Source organism: Haplochromis burtoni, unplaced genomic scaffold (genome assembly GCF_018398535.1).
Source record: "Haplochromis burtoni strain Fernald_Lab_line unplaced genomic scaffold, NCSU_Asbu1 Contig_350, whole genome shotgun sequence".
NCBI classification, from domain to species: domain Eukaryota; kingdom Metazoa; phylum Chordata; class Actinopteri; order Cichliformes; family Cichlidae; genus Haplochromis; species Haplochromis burtoni.
In genome coordinates, this window is record NW_024582711.1 from 38,220 (window position 1) to 60,530 (window position 22,311).

The window sequence follows — 22,311 nt, forward strand, 5'->3', positions numbered from 1 at the left end:
CGAACCGAACCGTGAATTTTGTGTATCGTTGCACCCCTAGTAGATATATCATACCAATTACACAAATATTCTGAATTAGTGTCTGAGCTCAGACCTTCCTCGCAGTCTGGAAGAGGAGTGGCGATTTGTTTGTTATCTGCTTTTTTGGAGCCTTTCTTCTTGCTGGCTGCAACTTTCTTCTGCTTGAACTCCTGCACGTCCCAATCAAGATCCCAAAGCCAGGGGTCTTCTTTGTATCTTAGTATAAACACACAAACCTTATGCAGTGTAAATGCTTTTAAAAGAACCTTCAAAGCTTGACATAAATCAGTGCTGGTCTCACCTGTCATTCTCCAGAAGCTGACATGCATCATCCGCTAGAATCATTAGAGACTTCTTCATCTCTCTCTGAAGCTCTTCATAAACATCTTGAGAATCTTCCAGGTATCGCCCCCAGTTTTGATTGACAGGAAGGTAGCTCACACCCATCTCCAGCATCCCTGCAAGCGTCACTGGATGAGGGCACCTTATAAAAACACAGCAGAGACAACACAATTATACAATGCTGTGTTGTGTACATTTGTACACAGAAGATAAAGATGACTATAAAATAGCTTTGGGTTGGGATTTGCTGACCTCTCCATGAAGAGGGGCAGCTGCTCTGTGAAGACCTCATGTGTGGCCTTAACGTCAAGGGCGCAGTATTGCATTAACTCCTGTAGGTGTCAGCAAAATCACATTTATTTTGCCTAAGTGTCCATTCAGGCCAAATGCAAGATCTAACAAATGGTTCACTTTAATCAGACACACATTTTGCCACAAATCTGACCTGGAAATTGTTTCTGACATCAGTCATGCTCCCCTTCACAAAGGTCTCTCTGGCTTCTTTCTGCAGTGGCGGCCCTCCCACATACAGAGCATGGACATCAGCCAGGTTGTTAATGCTGCTAATATTCACCCAGTCCCAGGAGCCGATCTGTGCACACAACATCATGTCACACTTATGCCAAGAGCCTTCCAAATACCAAATGATAGCCTCAAAATATTACGTAGGTGAACTGTAGTAGAAAAGGACACAAACCATTGGGCCCTCGTGTTTCTTCCCAGCTTTCTTAATGTGTTCCTTGACCTCCTGAAGACCCCTCTTTTTACCCAACTTACTGGCCATCCACAGTGTGCGCTGGAAGCCGGTTAGCCCTGAAATGGCCATGTGAAGGCTCATGGTGTCCATGAAGCGCACCTTTGAACCCTTATATGGAAGCGAATACAAACATACAAAAGCTACTGGGCATTATAGTGATTCATACAAAAAGAAATGACCAAAGGATTTTTTAAGTGAGGAGTAAAAGCAACATGTGAGGAATAGGATATAAACCTTTAATAGGTACTGCTCCTTTATGTGAGCCCGATCAAAGCTGACATTGTGGCCCACAATGAGTCTCTCCTTCCATTTACCCCCTGGAGGGCGAGCAGAGTTGAAAGGTGTCTCTAGCGGAATGAGATCAGCAAGGGTCAGGTGGTTTGACCAGGAGTATCGCTCTTCAATCAGACGCTTACTGCACCATGAGTACCTAGAAAAATAGGACACAGAGCTCACTGAGGCACGTACCAGTTATCTTTAAAACTTTTTATTGTTAGCAATTGTTGAATGGAAGACACAATGTTTTATGTTGTATGAAACAACTACAACAACATAAGAATAAAGCAAATGAATGGATTGTTCTATACAACCCTGTCCCATTTTTGCTCATTTCTTACCAGTTGGTTGGAGAAACAGCAACAGCCAGAGTGGGACACTGTCCCTCTGTTGTGCACACCTCCACATCAAACACGAGAGCTGACTCATCTGGAAAATCTACTTTCTGACTCTCCCCAGTGGGCCCATAGCGTGTCCAGCCGACCTCCCAGCTCCATTCCTGAGGCATGGGTGGTAGATCTGCCAGTTTCAGCTTGGTGGCAGCCTCAAGGTAGGGAAGGCTCTGTGTCTGGGCCAAGTGACAGAAGTGCTCGTCAATGTCATTGCCATACATTTTGGGGAGTTTCAGGTCGACATCGGGCAACAGTGAGGTGTCCTTTCCCCACAGCTGGTGTTTCTGTAAGTGCCTTATGCTGCGCTGTACAGCCTCCTCTCTGTATTCTGGCTCCAGCCCTCGAAAGATCTGCTCGTGAAGACCTTTTGACAGCATCTGGATGTTAAGGGGGTTCAGGCGGGTTTGTGTGGAGTCCTCGCCCTGAAGTATGTGAGGCTTGGTGGAGCAGAAGCCACGTAGACTCATCCATTGTAAAGAGATACGAGTCCTCTTCAGAGGACAGCGTAACACATGCAGCATCACCTCATGTGGACTTCTCACTCGAGCTGGAAGACATTGATTCAAAACTTAATTGACATGACACTGATCAATCGTGATAAGACAGCGTGACGGAGGCAAACTGAGACTTAATGCAGCTTTATCTAGGCACCACAGAGCCTCTATACACGATTAAATGTGTACTTTCCTACTGCTGAGTGTCTTACAGCCTTCTCTGTGGTTTTGTGAGCCTCTATTATCACTTGCTTGCACTTTGATATTTCACTCAGGTGTTACTAAAATGTGTATAAATTAACTAAACACAGATGAAACGTGAACTACGTAGCTAATTCTATCATTTTACCCACCGAATTATAAACGTAGAATGCTGGTTGCCTCACCTTTTCATATTATTGTAGCTGTTGCACTACCGACCCTTCAACGCATGTTTACTTGGCGAACACATGACGCTACGCTAACGTTTCAGTAACTTAGCAAAAGGCAGTTTTTAATCTAATTATGTTTTATTACAAAAGCAACCCAGCTGATCTGTTTTATCGTGTTATGTATCCGAAAACATATTTTTGAAATCATTACAGAATTAATTATAGCTACCTTAGCATTCCTTCTCGTGGGGTTGTATGCCTAAAGCCAAACAAATCGTTAGCGCCACCGTGCGGGCTGGATGACTTATTTTTCTAGCAGTGGTATGTCAGAAAGAACTGATTGAATAAACACAGCGGACAGCGATTCGATTACGTAGCACGGATAGCGCCAGAATATTCATTTCAAAAAAGTGCTATACACGAATACCACAGGGACTACGAAGAAAATGTTAAAAGTGCAAAATGCTGATGATGAGATCGCAATATGGGCCGCGTGGCCTAATGGATAAGGCGTCTGACTTCGGATCAGAAGATTGCAGGTTCGAGTCCTGCCGCGGTCGTGTATTTTTGTTTGTTTTGTTTATTCGGAATTGCTATTTTAACTGAAGTGTAGCGTAGTTGTCAAAATGTATCGGAAAAACACAAAACTCATACAATATGTAAGGTATGTGAAGAATCAAAGATATTTTAAGCCCAGTTTCCTGATGTGGATTTAAAAAAGTAGCCAGTGTCGCTGTCGGTCTTATTTCACTGCAACACCTGGCTCGTTTCAGCGTTCAAATACAGCCATGCAAAACTGGTATTTGCTTGGTAGATTTTGATTTGTACATATCTAAGATCACGGTGCCAGTGGAGATCTTTTTTGATTATTGTCCTTGTCGAGATTGTATTACAAACCCTCGGGTGATTTAAACAGTTTTTAGCAGACGATGGCGGATGCAACTGAGGATGTCGAGCTGGACTTTGCAGCTGACGAGCAGGAGAGGGCGCGGAGAAGCGCAGTCATAAGGTGCACTGCAGGAAATATCAACACAGCTGCTGTTTTATCTTCCATAGTGTCTTTTCAGCTTTGCATTATTAGGTTTTTTGTTTTTTTGAAAACTTGTTGAGCAAAAAAAAAAAAAAAAGCTGGTGCAAATCCCTGGACAGATGGAAAGATCACTGGTACATCTCAGGGCCAGCATAGAGACAGGAAACAGTTGACACTCTTACATGATCTAATACTCATTTGTCTTTCCTGAACAGGTTTACTCTTAAAGTTAACTCCATTCTGGGAGAGTGAATGTTGAGTAGCTTCTCCTCAGCTCTGTTGAGAATCATTAAAGCGATGGTTAGGACTTCCAGCCAATCAATCAATCAATTGAAATAGACTATTATGGATTTTAAAATAATATGGTTTTCATCAGTACCCATTTTCAGTTGTATCAACTCTAAAATCAGGAGATTAACTAGGCTAACTAATTATTTTCTTCTTCTATTGTCTCTTTTTTTTGCCATAATTTTCAGGTAACCTATTTGAAAACAGCGTAGTAAAACTGGAAATTCTTTTTTGGTGTGCCACCCCAATATTTTTTATTATGGCCACCCCATGAAGCAATTCTGGAGGTGCCCCTGGTCTTCTCATTTGGCAAACTCTAATTTCAGGATTTCAGAGGGTGGAAACATAGTCAACACCTGCTGTTTTTAATCCCGTCCAGCATGTAACGAAAACAGATATTTTCTGTATGCAGTTGTACTTTGGGGGCTGTGTAGCTGATAGAGCTTTAGTTTAAATATAAATCACTAGCTGTTAGAGTACCAGGCATAAAAGTATCAGTTCAGACTATAACAGAACTCATGCCTGGACTCTTCAACACTCAGCTCATTGAGCACATTACAAGTGGACATGAATATGGCAGAAAAATGTGGATAAGCATGCGGAGTGCGCTTTTTACGATGCCATAAAACTAACGTGGAACAGTCTAAAATTTTAGATCAGCAGTAAGTGGTAGAAGAAGGCCTAAATGACCAGAGGAACACCTTCCCACCCGATAAAGGTGATCATGTAACTGGATTCATGAGCTGTCTAAGTACTTAAAATGATGCTTCCAAAGCATACATCCATTTCATCCTGAGGGATCATCAGTGGATACCTCAGTTATGGATCTGAATCTCTTTGCTTGATTTAAGGAAAACAGCTCTGAAGTCATAGAAATCACTAGTAGTGGAAGTTTTTTGTGAAGGTTGAAAAGGCTAAATCTACACAAACAAGTGGTGTCAGAAAAACTACTGGAAACATTAACTGGAGATCACAAAGGTCAAAGCAAATAAATACTAAATTGAAACTGGAGGTGGAATAATGTTTACAGACCTTCTATTCACAAGTACTCTCGAGTGACAGTTGACTGTGAAGGTTTGAGTTCACGTCTTTATGAACTTCTATTCACAGAATAAAACCTATCCTGCAGGTTAACTCATTTTGCATGCACACTATCATTTTATGTTTCCATACATGCTCACCTGTATCTGTTTGAAAGCTATCTGCTGACACATCAGACTTCTCGTTTCCAATCCCTACAATTTTAGACACCCCATGGCCTCCTTTTTCCATTTGTTCTTCCGAGTGGTTGCCATCGTTGTCTATCTGCTGTGTGAGTGGATCAGCAAGAGCTTTGCGTCCTGTTTTGTCCTGATCATAGCTCTGCTCTCGTTTGACTTTTGGTCTGTGAAGGTAAGACATCAAACAGTTTGTGTGATCTAGTTACTTTTCTGTGGCTTTCTTTAACTTTGCAGGATTTAATTGCTCACGCTTGTTTTCAGAATGTGACCGGCCGTCTGCTGGTGGGGCTGCGCTGGTGGAATCAGATTGACGAGGATGGAAAGAGCCTCTGGGTATTTGAGGCCAAAAAAGTAAGAGGGTGTTTTGTGCATTTTGAGCAATAAAAATTAGCGATTTTGATGTGTTAACCCTATAGTGTTTGCTTTCTTATCTGTGTGTATAAGTCCCGGAATAGTAACACTGGAACCGAAGCAGAGGAAAGGATATTCTGGCTGGGCCTTATCATCTGTCCTCTCATCTGGACTTTCTTCTTCTTCACCTCCCTCTTCTCTCTGAAGATTAAATGGCTGGTGAGACTCCCTTTGCTTGCTTTTCTGCATATGTGCTAGATTGCATATTGTCTCTCTCAGACTCATCTGTCTGCCTTCCTCAGTCTGTGGTGGTAGCTAGCATTTCCCTCCAAGCTGCTAACCTTTATGGCTACCTACGCTGCAAGGCAGGCGGGCAGGATGGCCATCCTCCAGACAACCGCTCTTTCACGGGACAGCAGCTCCCCCAGCGTGTGAGTGACTGGCTGCATCATGTAGCATCTGCTGTTGTTCTGTTAACATGTCATTTCACATTAATTTTATGAAGTGCGTCTATTTTTTTTCTGTCTTTCAGCCAGATATCATCTTTGGAATATTATAATGCGCCCCCCCCCCCCACACACACACATACACACTTGTGAGCTGCCTCTTCCCCAAGATTTCCACTTTCCACAGACCGCATGTTCCCAAATGGCTTTGTGTGCTGTGTTGAGCGCCGTTTAATGCTGTGAACTGTTTATTGCACATCCTGTCTGTGGATTGGTGTTGCTATGCTTAATAAAAGATAAATCCATGTTACAGTTATTGCTTATGATTTAACACCACACCTCAAAGACTGTCACAAGGTAGGCCAAGGCGCATCAGGGTGAACCAAATCAAACTTTTTTATTAATGTTTTTCACACATAACCTATTGGATTTTTGCATTACTAATAAATATTTAATGCATATATACATAATTTACACTGGCCATTATCAGCCAGTTTTAATAGACTGTCTTTTTTTAGGCTCAGTGTGCTTGGTCTTTGCATAGGTCAAAAAAGTATTTTAAAAAATAAATGACCGTAAAATTTGGAAGGAAACTGAAATGCAGAGGAAGTTAGAGTGAAATCAATTATTGAGAGAGGTTGAGTTAACATTATTTGCTGTAAACACAACTAAAGCACATTCAATTTGTGTATTATTTATGGTGCAGTTTAGTTTTAAAGAAGTAAACAAATAAAGATTTTTAACCGTGTTAGAGAACTGTTCGTTCTGCTTTTGGCCATGGCCCCTGATGCTCATTTCCCACACTTCCCACACAAACCATCAAAGATCCTTTATTGGACCAAGAAAGCTAACCCCTTATTCCAGCCCTCCAAAGACACTCTGCAAAAGGCGCGATTTTTGGTCTGCATTTACGAAAAGCTTCATTTCTGAAGTGGAAAAATTCAAAGCAAACAATGTGGCTGCATGCGGTCACCATAGTTGCTTTATGACTTTGCAAGCTGCAAAGTGTGACTTGTTTAAAATGATTTTTAACCATATAGGCTATATAACGTTAATGTTAGGGCCATAACTCTGAAAATTAAAATGTGTTCATATATACGTATATACATTGATTTGCGGAGAGCACGGTACTCTAATATAACAGCATATTTAAGAGATATAATACTGACGTGATCTTGGTTTAAGAATAAAGAAATATTTTTAAAAGGATTGCAAGACATGCTCTTTTTATTTTATTTTTTCTTGTTTCCAAGTCTTCCCATTGCAGAGGAACAGGGACAGAAATTGGCCAACACCAAATTTTTGGAAACAGCGTGAATAAGAAGTCCTTTGCTCCTTAAGCTGGTGTGATATTGTGGAAAGCTCTTAGGAAAACAAATACTAAACAGATCTGGAAGTGAGATAATTTTATCCATCTGTGCCTTTTAGTGTAGTTTTACTACTACGACTGCTGCAGGTGGTAGTAGAGAAGAAAATATGAGGGGGGGTAAATGGAGTTATGAAAGAGCCAGGAGTGAGACGTCTTCCTGATATCGGACCCTCTTTGGTGCCAACGGCCGCCGTGATTGGTCAGGAAGCCTCCCTGGTCCTGGCATGACGTCACTGCGGGAGCAAGTAATCAGACGGTAGAGGAAGCGCGCAGGCTGGAGGAGAGGCAGAAACTGGAGCACCGAGGATGAAAGCGGACTCATCCGTGAGCGGCGGCGCTGATTCTCACCGAGGGCCCGACGTGAATGCAGAAAAATGAGTCTGGAAAATTCAGCGAGCTAAAGTTGGGGACATTTGCCTCCAGAGTTCGCTTTGCTTGTGAAGCAGGTAAGAAATTGAAGTGGAAACAGGGAAAATTTGCACGCAGAGCATCACATCTTTTTTTTTTTTTCAGGCTCTGAATCTCTCCAAATGTCATGTCCATGTGGCTTACGCAGAGGATTTAGGGACACTGGCAATCTCTGCTTAGTATACCTGCTGGTGAATATCCACGGGGAAGGAATATGTAATTTAACCACCAGAAACGCCCTCCTGTTTCATTCTATTTCTGCGAAAGCAGGTGCAGGCTATGATCTTTAAACAGAAAAGAAAAATCTTATTCTCTAAATTACCAGAATAATATAGACTGCTACACTCCTCTGCCTGTTGTTATGATAAGGAACAAATTGGTTTCATGCGTTAGTTTATGCGGATAATCCTTGTGATGTGTCTAGTTTTAGAAGAAGTAGGCCAATCGCAACTCTCATTAAAAGTAGGCTGCCCTTGCCCCCAGGAGCCCTAACGAGCCGAGAGCAAATTAAAACATCTTACCCACCCCCTCCAACCAAACCCCAGCTCAATTTAGATTGAGAAGGTTTTTATTTATTTATTTCATTTTACGAGAGTCAGCTTTTGATCTTGAACTAGCATCATTTTAGTCCTCTGCATAAGCGCGGTGTCAGGATCACGGTCATGCTTTTAGGACGATATATATATATATATATATATATATGTATATATGTATATGTATATGTATATTATATATAGTATATATATACTATCATATATATTATATATATACTATATATATATATTCAGTCCTAATCTTATTACAACGACATGCCAAGTTTTGACCATGGATAATTATAATAATAATTATCCTTGGCAGTCGTTTGTTACAAGTCATATAGTGATACTCTTTATCTCGCCTTAAATTGTTTTTGTTATTATTGTTAAGATGTTGTGTTGTGCAGAATACAGGTCTGTCCTACAAAATGAACTAAATAACTGTAGGTTATTATCGAAGTATCTTTCAGCACTGTTGATTTTTTTTTGATTTTTTTTTTTAAATCTAACTAAATGCTTAAAGTAATATTTCAAACAGCTCCTGCACAGGTTTACACTAGAAATTTTGACGTTAAAAAGTATGAGAATTTGTATGCTAAATATTGTGATTTGTGTAGCTGCAATACAGGGGTGTTACCTGCAAGATATGCTAATGTAAGCGTTATAGCCTGTTGTGTGTACAAAACGCCTGATTTGATTTTTCTAATAAGTTAATATTTATTTATTTGTTATTGTTATTTTAAATTTTTGATGCATGACAATTGCACACATGTAGAGTACAATTAGGTCAGGCTGATCTCTGTACTCAGCAGGCCTTCAAACAGACACCTTATCACGGCAGGACAAGAAATGTGTGTCGGCTTCTTAAACCACCAACATATGTCAGCATAAAGACAGTGCATATCTTCGTATCGTGAACACGCGGCGTTTCATGCATCTTTTACTCCATGTAGAGACGATAGCTTTTGCTCCTTTTTTTTATTTTAATATAAAGATGCAGAAATGATCTGGGAGTGTATTTTTGAATATTACGGGCCTACTAATGCAGCTTCACCTCCTTCTAGATATCACGCCAGCATCATGTCGGGCTACAGCATCAGAGAGTGTGAGAGAGGGGGTCTGTTTTTGTCTTTGGTTATCTAGCTGTATGAGTGTTAAATACCTGTCATAAAGCTAGATAACCGAAAGTAGAAATGACTTCCGTAGCCGTGTGTGCGTACCCGAAAGAAAAGGGCGCTCTGGCTTTAGAGTCACCAAGTTGGATTTTGAAGTTCACCTCCAACAGGTAAGAAAACGTTCTGCTTTGAGGCTGGTGTTAATATTCATGAATTAGATAGGCAACAAAACGTTTTACTAGAAGTGTGTAAAGTAAGATTTTAGTGCTGAATTTAAATTTATAAGGAGTTTCTCTCCTTCTTCACCTATAACCAGTGCATTCCATTGTAGGATATGTCAGTTTCATACAACCTTTATTTTATGGTAGAAGAGTAGACAAACAATTTTCTAACAATACTACTTTTAATTTATATTTTAATTTTTTAACCTACTATATAAAAACAGCCACAAGTGCAAATAAAATGATCTAACATCTCAATCAGGCCTCTACCCCCAGGCATCTTTTACCTTTAAACTTATGCCCCTCAGTGTAACCTGAGGGTTCATATGAGCTTTAGGATTTGAGCCTGTTTCAGGGTTGTCTATTCACGTTCTTTGCAACATGGTGTTGAATGTAAAGCAGGTCACCCAGTGGCTGGATGGGGAGCAGTAGAGACTCAAAGACCCAAAATTTCACCATTCGCAGGCATTGGTCCACTGATGTCAGTAAAGCATCATGTGAGAAAAACTTTATTGCCAAAAAATTAATTAACAGTATTTTAAAAATCCAGTCTAATAAGAAGGGAAGGTGAACAGGCAAACAGGTCATACTACCAGGACCCTGAAACTACAGCTAAATGGAATTCAGCCATTATTCATTTGTGCTCTTCTTACCTCTTTCTGTAAAAACACATCACATTATCACAGCATAGAGTCAAATAACTTTACTTATTATTAATTGCACTTATTAAACCACACTTATTATTATTATTTTCTTTCTTGAGGACCTCCAATATTCCTCTTAAAGTACCTGCTTCAGGATACACTGGCATGTTCCCCTGGAAGCCTATAGCGAGTGGGTTGTGATCTTTTACAATTTACCCTCTACTTTGTCATTCGTTTACTTTTTTCCTTCGCTGAAGAGTATTTGCCATTTATTTTAAACACAACACGCAGTTCCGATTCTAACTTCATTCAGGAGAAAGAAAGGGGAAGCTAATGCTTTGTTCCAGCAGGACTGCTAATAATGCCGTTGAGTGGTGTAGCACCCTGCTAATAAAAACACTTGGTGTCTGTATTTAAAGCTGTAGCAAATCTCAGAGCCTTTGGGATACATTGTGTCTCGCCTCAATGAGAAGGCCAGGGCCATCCTGTAGACAGGAGCTGAACTTTTCAACTTGGTACTTCAGCGCTGTTCGGTGCATACGCTCAACCCTGAGAATGCCTCTAAAGCCTAAAGAGCACCAAAGTGAGATGAGTTTTCATTCATTCTGTTAACTACCTATTGCTGTAGAGCTTGCGGTCAAATGCGGCTAATTGCTTCGTTTCACAACGAGATATTGGATATGTGAAAAGGCCGTGGTCCAAGTCTTTTCCAGAGCTTTCCCTGTTATAGGTAGCGTGTGAACATGACGTGCCTCCTTAGTGAAAGGGAATAAAAACACTTGAGGCTTTATATATGGGATGGTCCAAGGAATTCTTGATTTAACCTTTGAACTTTGTATAATATGAAGGATTCTCTTGGTGGTTTTATGGCAAAAACATACAAAAACACACAAGCATGACAAGAGATGGGACTGGGCTATGAAGAAGCAAAGCTGGTGAGAGCTTTTAAAGTTTCCATAGCTGACTGATTTATGCTTGTTTACAGTATGTACAGTAGGCCGTGTTTAGCTATAGTGATACCTTAAGATGTGTAAAGCACTTTTCATATTTTACTCCTCTCTTTTCTATTTTTCTGCTCGTATTGCAGGCTTCTGAATAACACTGAAAGCTGTGGGATTCCTGAAAGGATCCACCATTAGAAGAAAATAAAAAGAAAGGACCTCCCCTCTCCCACCTTCACCCCTTTTTTGCCCGAGAGCCTCTGATGCCATCTGCACTGCCAATGTGGGCGCTTGGCCTGTGCCAGGAGGGGGACAAAGACCCTGCCGGATACCCTGCTGGAGTAAGGGCTTGCACAGAGGAGCCATCTTGGGAGATGTTTGCCGTGACACCTAAAATGGCTGGGCTGGCACACGAGGTGAGCTGCATCATAGCTTTCTGTTGGGTACCAGTGGTAATGGTGGTGGTGATGGTGGCCAGGAGGTGGGAAGTGTGACTGTGTCTGTCTGTGTGAGAGAGATGGGGGAAGGGAACAGGAAGAAGGATGAGGGATGAGGGGAAAGAAGAGTTTCCCATTTCCTCCCCAGTCACACATGGCCTCTCCCTTTTCTGCTTTCTTCAGCTCCTGCTAATTAGCAGTTAAGGGGTGATGTGAGGGTGGTGGGTGAAGAAGGGTGGTGGTAGTTGATGGTGGAAGGGAGGGGTGGGGGGGTTGCTGGGTAGCAAACAAAATTAATGAGCTGGCACTGGTTGAAGGAAACCTGCCATCCTCTCCTGTCATGGTGCTTCTTTACTCCCTGATGCACACCAGGCAGTGGTGTACGGCGTGTTTCCACCTGACAAACCTCGGAGATTAATTCATGCAAAACGGCTTTTGTTAGGAAATTTGCATCGTGATATTTACCACAGTATCTTTAAGCGTCTTAGTGTGGCGAAAATCTGAGGAGGAGACAAGCAGGGATCCTGATATTTCTCCTGTGGGTGATCACACGACTGTCTTTAAAAGTAAAAGCATTAGAGTTTAACAATTAAATTTACAGTCTGAAAATATTCGGGTTCACGAAGCAGTTCCTTGTGTGTAATACTGATATTTTATCATTCATGTTGCAGTGCAGACACTGCGCTTGCATGTAAGTTTTGAGAAATAAGAAATGGGGCAGTGAACATACCTTATTATAACTGTTAACGCTGATTGAAGAGCTCATATATAAATTTAAGCATTAGCGCTCGGCGTTTAATACTGATTACAGCTCTTTCTGGTGTAATTGTACTGCTTCGGTGCTTGCATGTGATTAGAAACTTTAGTTAACAGGAAGGCTAAAAACGTCTTCCAAAATCTGGCAAGGGCAAAATGACACTGCTAAATATCAGTGTAAGTGCAGAGCAATCCAAATCGTCAGCAGCTCCAAGCCTGTAACCCTACACGCGCACGCCCGGAAAAGCGTCCTCATCGTGGCGTAGAGCTGCCCTGTACCCCCGGTGACTCCGGCAGCGACCTGGAGCAGAAAAAGAGACACGTGAGCGTGTGTGTGCAGGGCCAACATGTGCAGCTGCAGTGCTCGTGTGTTAATGAACAGCACCGTGCGTTTTCACATTATCATTCAACCCCGTTCTTTCTCACCCCACCCCACCTCAATAGCTGCTGCCACCCCCCCACTCCCTACCCATTCCCCCTCGAAAAGCCTGCTTTCCCACTATTGTGGGAACTGGTGGTGCGGTGGACCTGGGCTGGGGGGCAGGGTGGGAAAGACCCTCCAGACTAGACATGAGCAGATGCCTGAGACATTAGACTGTCGTGCAGATCACCGGGGTCGGACGAGCCACTGAGTTTTAATGTGTGTGCAAGTGTATGTGGGTTTGATATGTGTGTGATGGGGGGTGGGGGTGTAGTTCAGGCCCTGGAGTGCCACCTGACTGTTCATTAGTCTATTCAGCCTCCTCTCCATGTCTGAAAGACATGGAGATGCTGTATTTTGTGCTAAATGAGAGGGGTTTCCCAAGCATGAGGCCTATACGCTGTCACATGTAAAACCATAGCCTGTCTTTAGATCCTATTGGAGGCAACAATTAATTTTCATATTTATTAATTTTTTTACATTAAAAATTTGATTTGATTAAAGATTTAAACCCTCACAGTGTGTCCACTTCCTCTGCCTTGCACTCCTTTATCTTATCTCAATTTCCTATCTGGATGAGAGTTAATGCAAACACCGTCTCCAAACTCATGCTGTTCTCAGATTGTAAAAAAAGAAAAAAGAAATCATACAAGACAATTGGTGGCACAACATATCACGGCGAATGACTCAGCTAAGGCGATGGGTGTGCTCTCGAAAGCTGAATGATGTAACCCGCGGATAATGATTATTAATGAGCCTCATACTGTACGTGTGCCTCCACAAGATGTGTAAGGCATGTGCAGCCCACATGTCAAAAGATTATTCCCTCTCTTTATTCATATAAAAGACTCAGAGCTGTCTTTACAATTACATTTGTGCTGCTCATCTGTGATATACAGCATATTGCTTCAGGCAGGTTTGACAGAAGAGAGGAAGCACTGTGAAAAAAAATCGTTTTGGAGACATTATAGCTTGCTTAATGCTATGTCTCCGTTGCACATCTCCATGACACATTAGGGGAAACAGAGGAGTAAGGAGGGGAATGATGATGAAATTGTTTGTTTTTTTTTAAATAAAAAAAAAAACAAAGGTAAAGATTGGGTTATCAAGAGAAGGTTAAAGACACTGGAGCTAAATGTATATGCGTGCATGAAAAGGAGGCAGCAGGTGTAGCACATGGGCAGCCATGTTTGAGCCCACCATCTGCATTTACTGAGGAAGTTAGCTTGTGCTAGCCTGTGCAGTGCCACATTAAAGCCATCTGCAGCTGCGAGGAGCTGGGCATCGAAGATGGAAGAGTGTGCGTGTGTGTGCTTGAAAAGAGTAAGGAGGGCTATCAATTTGTATGTGATAGCCGCAGCAGTCGGCACAGACAGCGTGGTCAAATAGAGGGGGTGGCTGAAGCAAATAAGTCAGGAAAATGTATTTGCGCTTAATACCAAAAGTGGTGTAGATGTAAAGAGCTTTTACTAGTACTTGAAGGGTGTTAAAAATGAGCAGCATGTACAAATGCACACAGAATATTTCTTTGTCTAATGGTTAATAAGAGCTGTATTTCTTACTAAACGCAATGTGGTGTGGAGGGGGGATAGCATGAGTTGATTGCAAATGAGCAAAAAATAAGTGATGGGAAAAAAAATGCCAATGTTGATTTAGATAGTGAAACCGCTTAAGACTCGCGTGGTTTTAATCGTCTCGGAAACAAAGAGTTTTCAATCAAGATGGTCTAAAATGAGAGCAGCTGAAGAGTGAGGTCAGCAGCTCTGACACGGTGTCGGGAGGATTTAGGATATAAAGGTCCTCGAATCTTCCTCGGCACACTGTAGATACTTAAATATTCATTCTTCATTCTTTCATTCCTTCTACTTGTACATAACTTTAAATTTGACAGAAAAATGTATTTCCCCTCAAGAAAATGGCAGAATAGAGATGATTACCTTTCCTTCCTTTCCTCCTTCTGTTATTCATTATTAACTATGTATTGCTTTTCCTATGTGGGATTTTCAGTGCAGGGAAATTATAATGTATGACATGATGAAGTGACAGTAGCCCGGTGCTCACTTCCTATTCTGTGTGAGTTCAGCGCCGTAGCCATAGTAGCGATAAAATGTTAATACCGTATAGCTCCTGGGTTACCTCTTCACTATGTGTGGACAGTATTAATGTTTTAACGCCTCTGCTGTGGTGTATAAAGCACAGCTCATGGGCCGCCCATAGTCTTGGATGAGGTCCAATGTGGGTCAAGCGAGGCTCATTGGGACTCTTTAATGCAACTTTGGCAGAGACTAATCTTGCACAAAGCCCAATGCTAAGTATCTTAGAGCAAGATGGAGAGAAGTTTCTACATCCAAGGCTTTGCAGATTACGTCTGTTAGCCATGGCATCCCTGAGTAGGGGTCCTGTATGCTCCAATGAAAGCAGGGGAGAATTAGGTGACTGAGCCTTTAATACAGTGGCCCTTTGTAATCATATCAGTAGATGAGGTTCTGGGTTGAGGAGAATTACATTGAATCCTTGGAGTGACCTCTTTTTATTTTGTGAATGTAATTTTATTCAGTAGTACCATGTGCGAGTTTGATACAGGCAAAAGCAAAAAGAGACAAAGAAAGTGCAGAGTACAGCGTCTGATGCAAAATGGCTGTACGACCCCAACTCTGTGTCAGAAATCAATTCAAGTTCAAGTTCATGGTTGCGACCGCTCTGTCTACAGCCGGTCAGGGAGTTAAGAGTGTCTGTGACCACCCCAGAGTACAAGAGGAGGAGGAGGAGGAGGTGGTGGTGGTGGGTGCGGGGTACATAGCCTTTGACCTCTGTTAGTGTTGCTATGGGAAAGAGGCCGGTCGGCTCAATAATGTACGGCTGAAAAGGCCGAACTGTCAGAGCTGTCCAGCAGACGTCAACCCCCCCCCCCCCAATGATACACACACATGCACACAAGCTCTAACTCATTCACACACACTCACAGATGGCACGGGCCAGCTTGGGAATGTTCGTTGTGAGAGAATGCTTTATGTTCATCAGACGCTGTTATAATTCATCCAATCTTTTGAGTCTCCACCTCTTCCTCTGCACATTCTGTTAGACTTCTTCTGTCTCATTGTGTGTGTGTGTGTGTGTGTGTGTGTGTGTGTGTGTGTGTGTGTGTGTGTGTGTGTGTGTGTTAGCGTGCGCATGTGTGCATGTCACCCAATATACAAATACTGTGATAAAGCACTTGTGAGAAAGGAAACCAATCCTACGTTGCAAACAGAGCTCTTCAGATAAAACGTGCTCCCTGCAGTCAGAAGAAGTCCGCAGAGAAAACATTTCACTAAAAAACAAAAAATGTCCAGCGTATTGTCAAATAGTGAAATTACACAGCAAACAAAGCATCGCTTGTGAGCAGAAAACTCACTATACACATGCACATAGTGCATGATTCCGTTTCGCTTAAGCCTCACTATTGTTGTTCTTACAAGGCAATATCTGTGCAATCTCCAATTTTGCATGTAGGACTGTGATGTAATTAATAACGGTGAAAATCATCTTCTGTGGCCCCAACCTCAACCCATGAGTTATTGATCTCTTTGGATAAACCTGTGGATAAAATAATCTGTTGCGATGTATATTTCTGTGTCTGCTCATTTGAAATGGTCAGTGTTTGATGTTTGAGTGACTGCGTGTCAGAGTGGGCATGCAAATCCACTGATTGTACTATGTGCATGTTCCGTGCCCCCTCTGTGAGCGTGCGCAAGTGTGGCCTCATTTAAGGTTGCATTCATTCAGGGGAGGGGTCTCACGAATAAAAGAGCTCCTATTTGCATACGCTGCATGCTGTCTGCAGAGAGGGAGCAGTCAAAAAAAAGATATCAGAGGTGGACAAAGAGAACGAGGACAAATCCTTCATTGTGGGGTTGGTGGGAGAAAGGGCTCATCTGAATTGGGGAGTGGGTGGAAATTGACAGAGAAAGAGTTCGGGCTGGTTCCCTGTAGGGATAAAAGCCTTAAGATCCCTTCATGCATACAGCCTGCAAATGGAAGAGAAGAACAACATGCAGAGCACAGGGGTCTTTTTCTTTTTTTTAACAGTGCATGAAAAGGAAGTTTGTTTTTCTGAAACACTGCTTACAATCTTTAATGTATAAATTAAAAAAGAAAGAAAAAAGAAATCATGCACAACAAATTCACTATTGGCAAAACAGACTCATCAACCTTTGGAATAACCAAAGAGCTGCTTCGGTTTGCAGAATCGTTTTCAGATTTTATTCTTAAACGTTTCCCCACAGACTCGTTTTTATATGGGGATGTTATTTACCCTTTTTATGTGTTGTTTTACCCGGTGGCCCTTTGTTCTTTGGGTTAATTTGTTTCATTGTAAATGTTTGCTGTTTTTAATGACTGCTCAGCATTTTGTAAGCTCAAGAAAATGCTCTACAAATAAAGCTTTTAATTATGAATGCTTAACGTACTAGCTCATGACAAAACTAGCACATTTTCATATTATGTTGTCAGTGGAATGTGTTCCTAAATCGAGACTGTTTGCAAGAATACCTTCACTTTGCTTTTTGCACCCAAAATATGAAACGTTACTCTCATTCAGGGCAGAAGAGTTTATGGAGCCAAGTTCGATTCTCATGCTAATGATTCCCTCCATGCTTTCTTCCTCAGGATGGGACAGGACCTGCATCTCTGCACTCTGTAGGACTCTGAAGCCATGGAAGAAAACTCATCAGACTGTTGTCCTAACAGAATATAAAATTTAACGAAACTGAAACCTGAGTGTATCATCGAAATAAAGTAGAAACAGCAGGTTTACTATGAAACACATTCTTCAAGATCAAGGCCTCGGTTAAGCAAAAACAACAAAACCCTATTTTAAGACATTGTGAATGTAATGCCATATATGATTTGACATGTTTATACTGATGTCTTTGTTTAAAAACTGTTAATAAATCACTTTTTTCCCCACTAAATTATGTTTGTAGATTTTCACAGTAAATGCCTGCTTTTTTAAATTAATTAAATATTTTATTTTAATATGTCTAAAGTGTATTTTTTAATAAATATAGATTATTTTATTATTAATATCTTGTCAGTAACAGCTACTTAAATAATATAATAAAATAATATGAAAACATTACCCCTGTGTTTGACTCTTGTTTTCGAGCAACACCGTGCTTTATTTTGGTGATCCGATAGGCGAGGAAGGACCATATTGTGAGGCTGGATTATTACAGAGCTGGGAAAATAAAACACGAAACACACACATATTTATAATGTCCCTCTCTCTCTTTCTCTCGCTCGCTCTCTCTCTCTCGTGAGAAGGTGTTTGAGTGACCCCGCATTAAGTTTTAATTAGGAGGAGCAGACAAAGCACCGTGTGTGGGAATGAAAAGTTCATCAGCCGAAAACCTCAGTTGCCAAAACGACCCTGTCCGCTATTAAACACGATGTAATAATAATAATAATAATAATAATAATAATAATAGCCTTCATATTTTATTTATCAAGTGGATTTTATTTGAAACATTTCACCCACACGTTTGCCTTGTGTTCTAAGAATAGTTAAAGGTCTAAATCAGTGCAATAAAAATGTAAGTATAAATTTAACCGAGTCTGAGTTTTAAGTGTGAGTGAAGGCCACAGCCACGTTTGGACAATTAATCAGTTTTTTGGGTGGGTGGGTGGATGGGTGTGGGGATTACAAGCCGTCCGGGTGTCAGTCGGACCTCAATCACTGTCCGACTGATCTCTGTCCGGAGTCAAACAACAGATGGACACGCGCGGGGTCAGCAGGGGATTATTTCCACGCTTTGTGTAACAAACAAAACGCTTAGAAGTGACAGAAAAAAAGAAAAAATACAGACATGCTCATTAGTTTCAACAACTGAGTTGTGAATAACTTCTTTTTGCAATTTAATGTACTTGACTAATAACTAAATAAACATGAATAACATCATTGCTCCATTCGCCTTTCATTTTAATCTTCTGACTGTATTACATTGCATTATTTTCTAATACAAATTTTAAAACGATACAATATGTATATAATCTTTTGAAATTACCAGACTATTATTGTTTTAAAGTGGATGAATGAATGACACTTTTTTCAATTTAAAAAGCAGTGATGAAACAATTAAAATTCATAAAAGACTGAAAAAAGAAAAAGAAAAAAAAGCATGAGTTTAATTGTATGTTTTAAAGAAGTTATTGATCCTACATGCAGGTGTCACAGCAGCAGAAATATAAACAGCAATACAGAGCTAAGCTGCTAAGCCAGAATACCTGCTTCTAACCCATATAATAAATCATCTATTTATATTGTATATATTAAACATGACACTTAGAAAATAAAAATAAAGGTAGTCTAATCAATAATGTATGGACTAGTGTGAGAAAACAAATAGACTAAAGTGCGGATACAAACATCTTGCAGTAAACTCTGTAATTACACAGTTACTTGCTTGTGAATAGCTTGTGACAGCGATGTTTTCTTACCCATCTCCTCAAATCTAACATCACATGGCAGTGCAGTTCTCACTCATGGAGCCCCACGCAGGAGTCAGCATGTTTTCAATCTATCTAAACACTACAGCGGCTGATTTTGGTGATTAGTTCCCCCTCTCTGGATGAATGGAACCCAATTAGCGAAATCAGCCTCTGTAGAGCCTGGATGGAAGGAAAGCACAAATGTTCAAATGATGTTGTAAAAACTGTTACACTGCCATGATTTTCATCATTAAAAATGTTTCATATTCTGTTGGGTTTACCCTACATGCCCTGCAAATGTGTGCTTTATGTTTCCTCCCTGCAAACAAACATTAGAGAGCTCAGAGAATAATTATGGCACATTCAGTATCCACATCATCCTTCTGCAGAGGTAACGTCTTGCTTTAATCTGTTGCTCGGTGTAAATATTGCTTTTTGATGAATGTCCTGTGAGGTGGCACAGCCGGTCAGGGACCTGTTGGTGAAGTCCCATGTCAGCAGGGGTCAGGGGTCACGATCTGGGCAGTCCCCCAGAGGACAATAAACAGGCCGGAGAGATGCTGAGGTCAAAAAAAGCTTTAGCCAGAACCAAAGGTCAAGGGCCGCTAATTAAGTGGCTATTTCCTGCTATTCCCAAGTGACCAGTGGAGTTGAGACAGAAAATGAAATGCATGAAGAAGTTAATAAATCATGTTAACACAAAAAAGGAATTTGAGCACTATATAATAAAAACAACAGCCTGTCCCCCTCATGTTAGAAGAGAAAATAAAATATAAAGATTAAAGATATAAATTCTATATTTTTTCAGCAGATTTCCATAAAAATAACAACATATTTAACCTTTATTTCATAGCAACATTCTCACATGCTGCTCCCCTAAGGGAGAGAAGCCGTGATGCAGGACCTCACTGCTCACGATGAGGAATCCAAACATTTTGGAGGGAACGTTAGAGTTGGTAGGAGCTGTTTATGCCTTTCCAGCCTGTGAATGAGCCCTATGTGTATGATCCTTTAGCATAAGAAAGGAGGTGGGGCCTGTGAACTTCTCTGACACTGACCTTTCTCCCAGGATGTGAATAGTATCACTCAAGGGGCTACCCGGCAGCCTTTCAGCCAGACCCGAGCCTCGCCCTTGCCTAAACTTCTAATCAGGCTGATTTAATGTATCCTAAAAGTCTTTCCTCGCCACCCACCCCACCGCTGCTTCAGAGGAGTCACTGTGCAGCCATTTACTGCAAGCACACACAGCCCTGTCTCTGGGCCCCTACACTCTGGGAAGTTAAAGGAGCTGGTTTGAAACAACAGAGGGCCCTTTCTCCTTCCAAAGTGTCTGAGTCGCTTTGTAATCAATTGGTTCCTCCTCCAAGGAGCTGATGCTTCAACCAAACTGATTTGGATTTCTCAGATAGTCGAGAATATGGAGGTACTATTTTATTTAAGCAAAACACATGTTCTTCACACGTCAACAGTATACTTTATTTATTATAGTTCTTTCTACCACATATTTAGCTACAATAAATTTGTAAATAACATTGAAAAACATCGAAATATTACTCATTACTGTACATCCGTGTCATTATATACAGCATAACATGAGCAGAGCAATAACATGTGCGTGGCATCAATGTCAAGTGGGCTGATTTATGCAGCACGTGATTTATACTTAACTACCAGTCGCCGTAAATGTGCTTTTAGTCGTTAAGATCAACTTATTTAGCTCTTGGTTGGCAGCCCATCTGAAGCATTGTGTATTGTTTTGTATGAAATGCGTGTGTCTAAATAATTTCTCACCAAAGTTAAGTGAGACTCTGAGGCTCAGTTAACACAATTAAAAATCTTTTTAAAATAAAATTTAAACGCAATGAAAAATAATCCTCTGAATCTGGATCATGCAGTAAGCATGTGGGGCTGTATCAAATATCGACGCAATAAATGACGCTCAGCAGTGCAGAGGAGCGCATTACGCCTTGACCAAGCGCACTGCTCCCGGAAGTAAAAATGTTTTCAAGCCATAATATCAAAATAAACATACATAATACATCGCTCATAAATCCTTATGTAAAATAACGAAGGCCTTCACTCAAATGGTTTGTGTTTGTTTGTATTTATTTATTTCCGTTAAACTTATTGTTACATTTATTGGGGGTTTTGCTGCATCAGGCTGCTGCAAGAATCTCTCAACAGTCCTGCTATTATTATGGTAATAGTTTAAAAGATTATTAGCTAATTATTAGCTGATTGTAATCTTTCATTTATAAACTGTACACCTAAAAACCTAAAAGCAAAAACAAAAAACTAAATCTTAGGTTTATTTCTTATTTTTTCTTTTTTTTTTAAGGATTTAACGTGCTCATATTGTATTTGAGCACATTAAATTGTTGTTGTTAGTTAGTAACTGACGTCAGGTTCGACTTGGCATTAGTGTTTGCAGCTGCAGTGCTGCTCTTGATTGGTGCGTAAGACCATCATGTCCCGCCTCCTGTTGCAGCTCATTCCCGTTCTGTAATACAGTTAATAGACGAACTGTGTAATGTAGTGTGGGTCCTCTGAGAGCCAGCCTCTACCTGCTCTGTAATCTATCAGTCTTTTGTTACACTCTGCGTGCTGCGTAAATGCTCGTCAGGTGGGAGTTGAAGTGGAAGGCAATAACATGAATTTAAAACAAAAGAGTTGGAGCTAAATGCAATATTATGATCATTATTATTATGTATTTTAAAGGCTTCCTGTGCTTAGATCGCTTGGATGGTTAATTGCTAAAACTCTAGTGCAAAATAATTTCACCCCCACCCCCATTTTCACATTACAACAACACAATAACTCTCTTCTCATACAGGCCTCTGTGTATTTTCCACTACAAATAATCCACAATAAATAATTAAGCTTTTAAAATCTTTGGCAACATTTTTAAAAATAGAATTGATTTCAGAGTAACGAATATTTGGTTCTTTTATCGAAAATGAAATAAAACCAAAGCCTCGCAAGAATGTAGAAATCAATACTAAGACAA

General features: G+C 40.8%; 2 protein-coding genes, 1 long non-coding RNA gene and 1 other non-coding gene across 5 annotated transcripts in view; 3 read left to right on the forward strand and 1 right to left on the reverse strand.

Annotated features, from left to right (window-relative positions):
* Positions 1 to 2,985, reverse strand: part of polg (polymerase (DNA directed), gamma) — a 20,360-nt gene extending 17,375 nt beyond the window's left edge. Inside the window, exons 1-8 of one of the 2 annotated variants that reach the window (XM_005942829.3) lie at positions 2,883 to 2,985; positions 1,738 to 2,335; positions 1,355 to 1,550; positions 1,061 to 1,228; positions 809 to 955; positions 616 to 695; positions 323 to 505; positions 95 to 237 (exon numbers count right to left, since the gene is read on the reverse strand). In XM_005942829.3, coding sequence (XP_005942891.1) covers positions 95 to 237; positions 323 to 505; positions 616 to 695; positions 809 to 955; positions 1,061 to 1,228; positions 1,355 to 1,550; positions 1,738 to 2,309 — 1,489 coding nt within the window. In that variant the 5' untranslated portion in view covers positions 2,310 to 2,335; positions 2,883 to 2,985. Of the gene's footprint in view, positions 1 to 94; positions 238 to 322; positions 506 to 615; positions 696 to 808; positions 956 to 1,060; positions 1,229 to 1,354; positions 1,551 to 1,737; positions 2,336 to 2,668; positions 2,848 to 2,882 lie in introns of those variants that run through there. The other variant, XM_005942830.2, reaches the window with a different exon arrangement.
* A 19-nt stretch (positions 2,986 to 3,004) lies between these two features.
* LOC102300880 (Golgi apparatus membrane protein TVP23 homolog A) lies at positions 3,005 to 6,298 on the forward strand. Its single transcript, XM_042228787.1, has 6 exons — positions 3,005 to 3,662; positions 5,219 to 5,363; positions 5,453 to 5,542; positions 5,636 to 5,761; positions 5,845 to 5,973; positions 6,075 to 6,298. The coding sequence occupies exons 1-6, from the start codon at positions 3,583 to 3,585 to the stop codon at positions 6,099 to 6,101; spliced, it is 597 nt and encodes a 198-aa protein (XP_042084721.1). The 5' UTR covers positions 3,005 to 3,582; the 3' UTR covers positions 6,102 to 6,298.
* trnar-ucg lies at positions 3,141 to 3,213 on the forward strand. The gene has a single exon. It is a non-coding gene; the product is annotated as a tRNA-Arg (tRNA).
* Positions 6,299 to 7,617: 1,319 nt separating the features above from the next.
* Positions 7,618 to 18,279, forward strand: LOC102299127. Its single transcript, XR_317076.3, has 4 exons — positions 7,618 to 7,803; positions 9,366 to 9,586; positions 11,369 to 11,638; positions 17,484 to 18,279. It is a non-coding gene; the product is annotated as an uncharacterized LOC102299127 (long non-coding RNA).
* Positions 18,280 to 22,311: the final 4,032 nt, after the last annotated feature.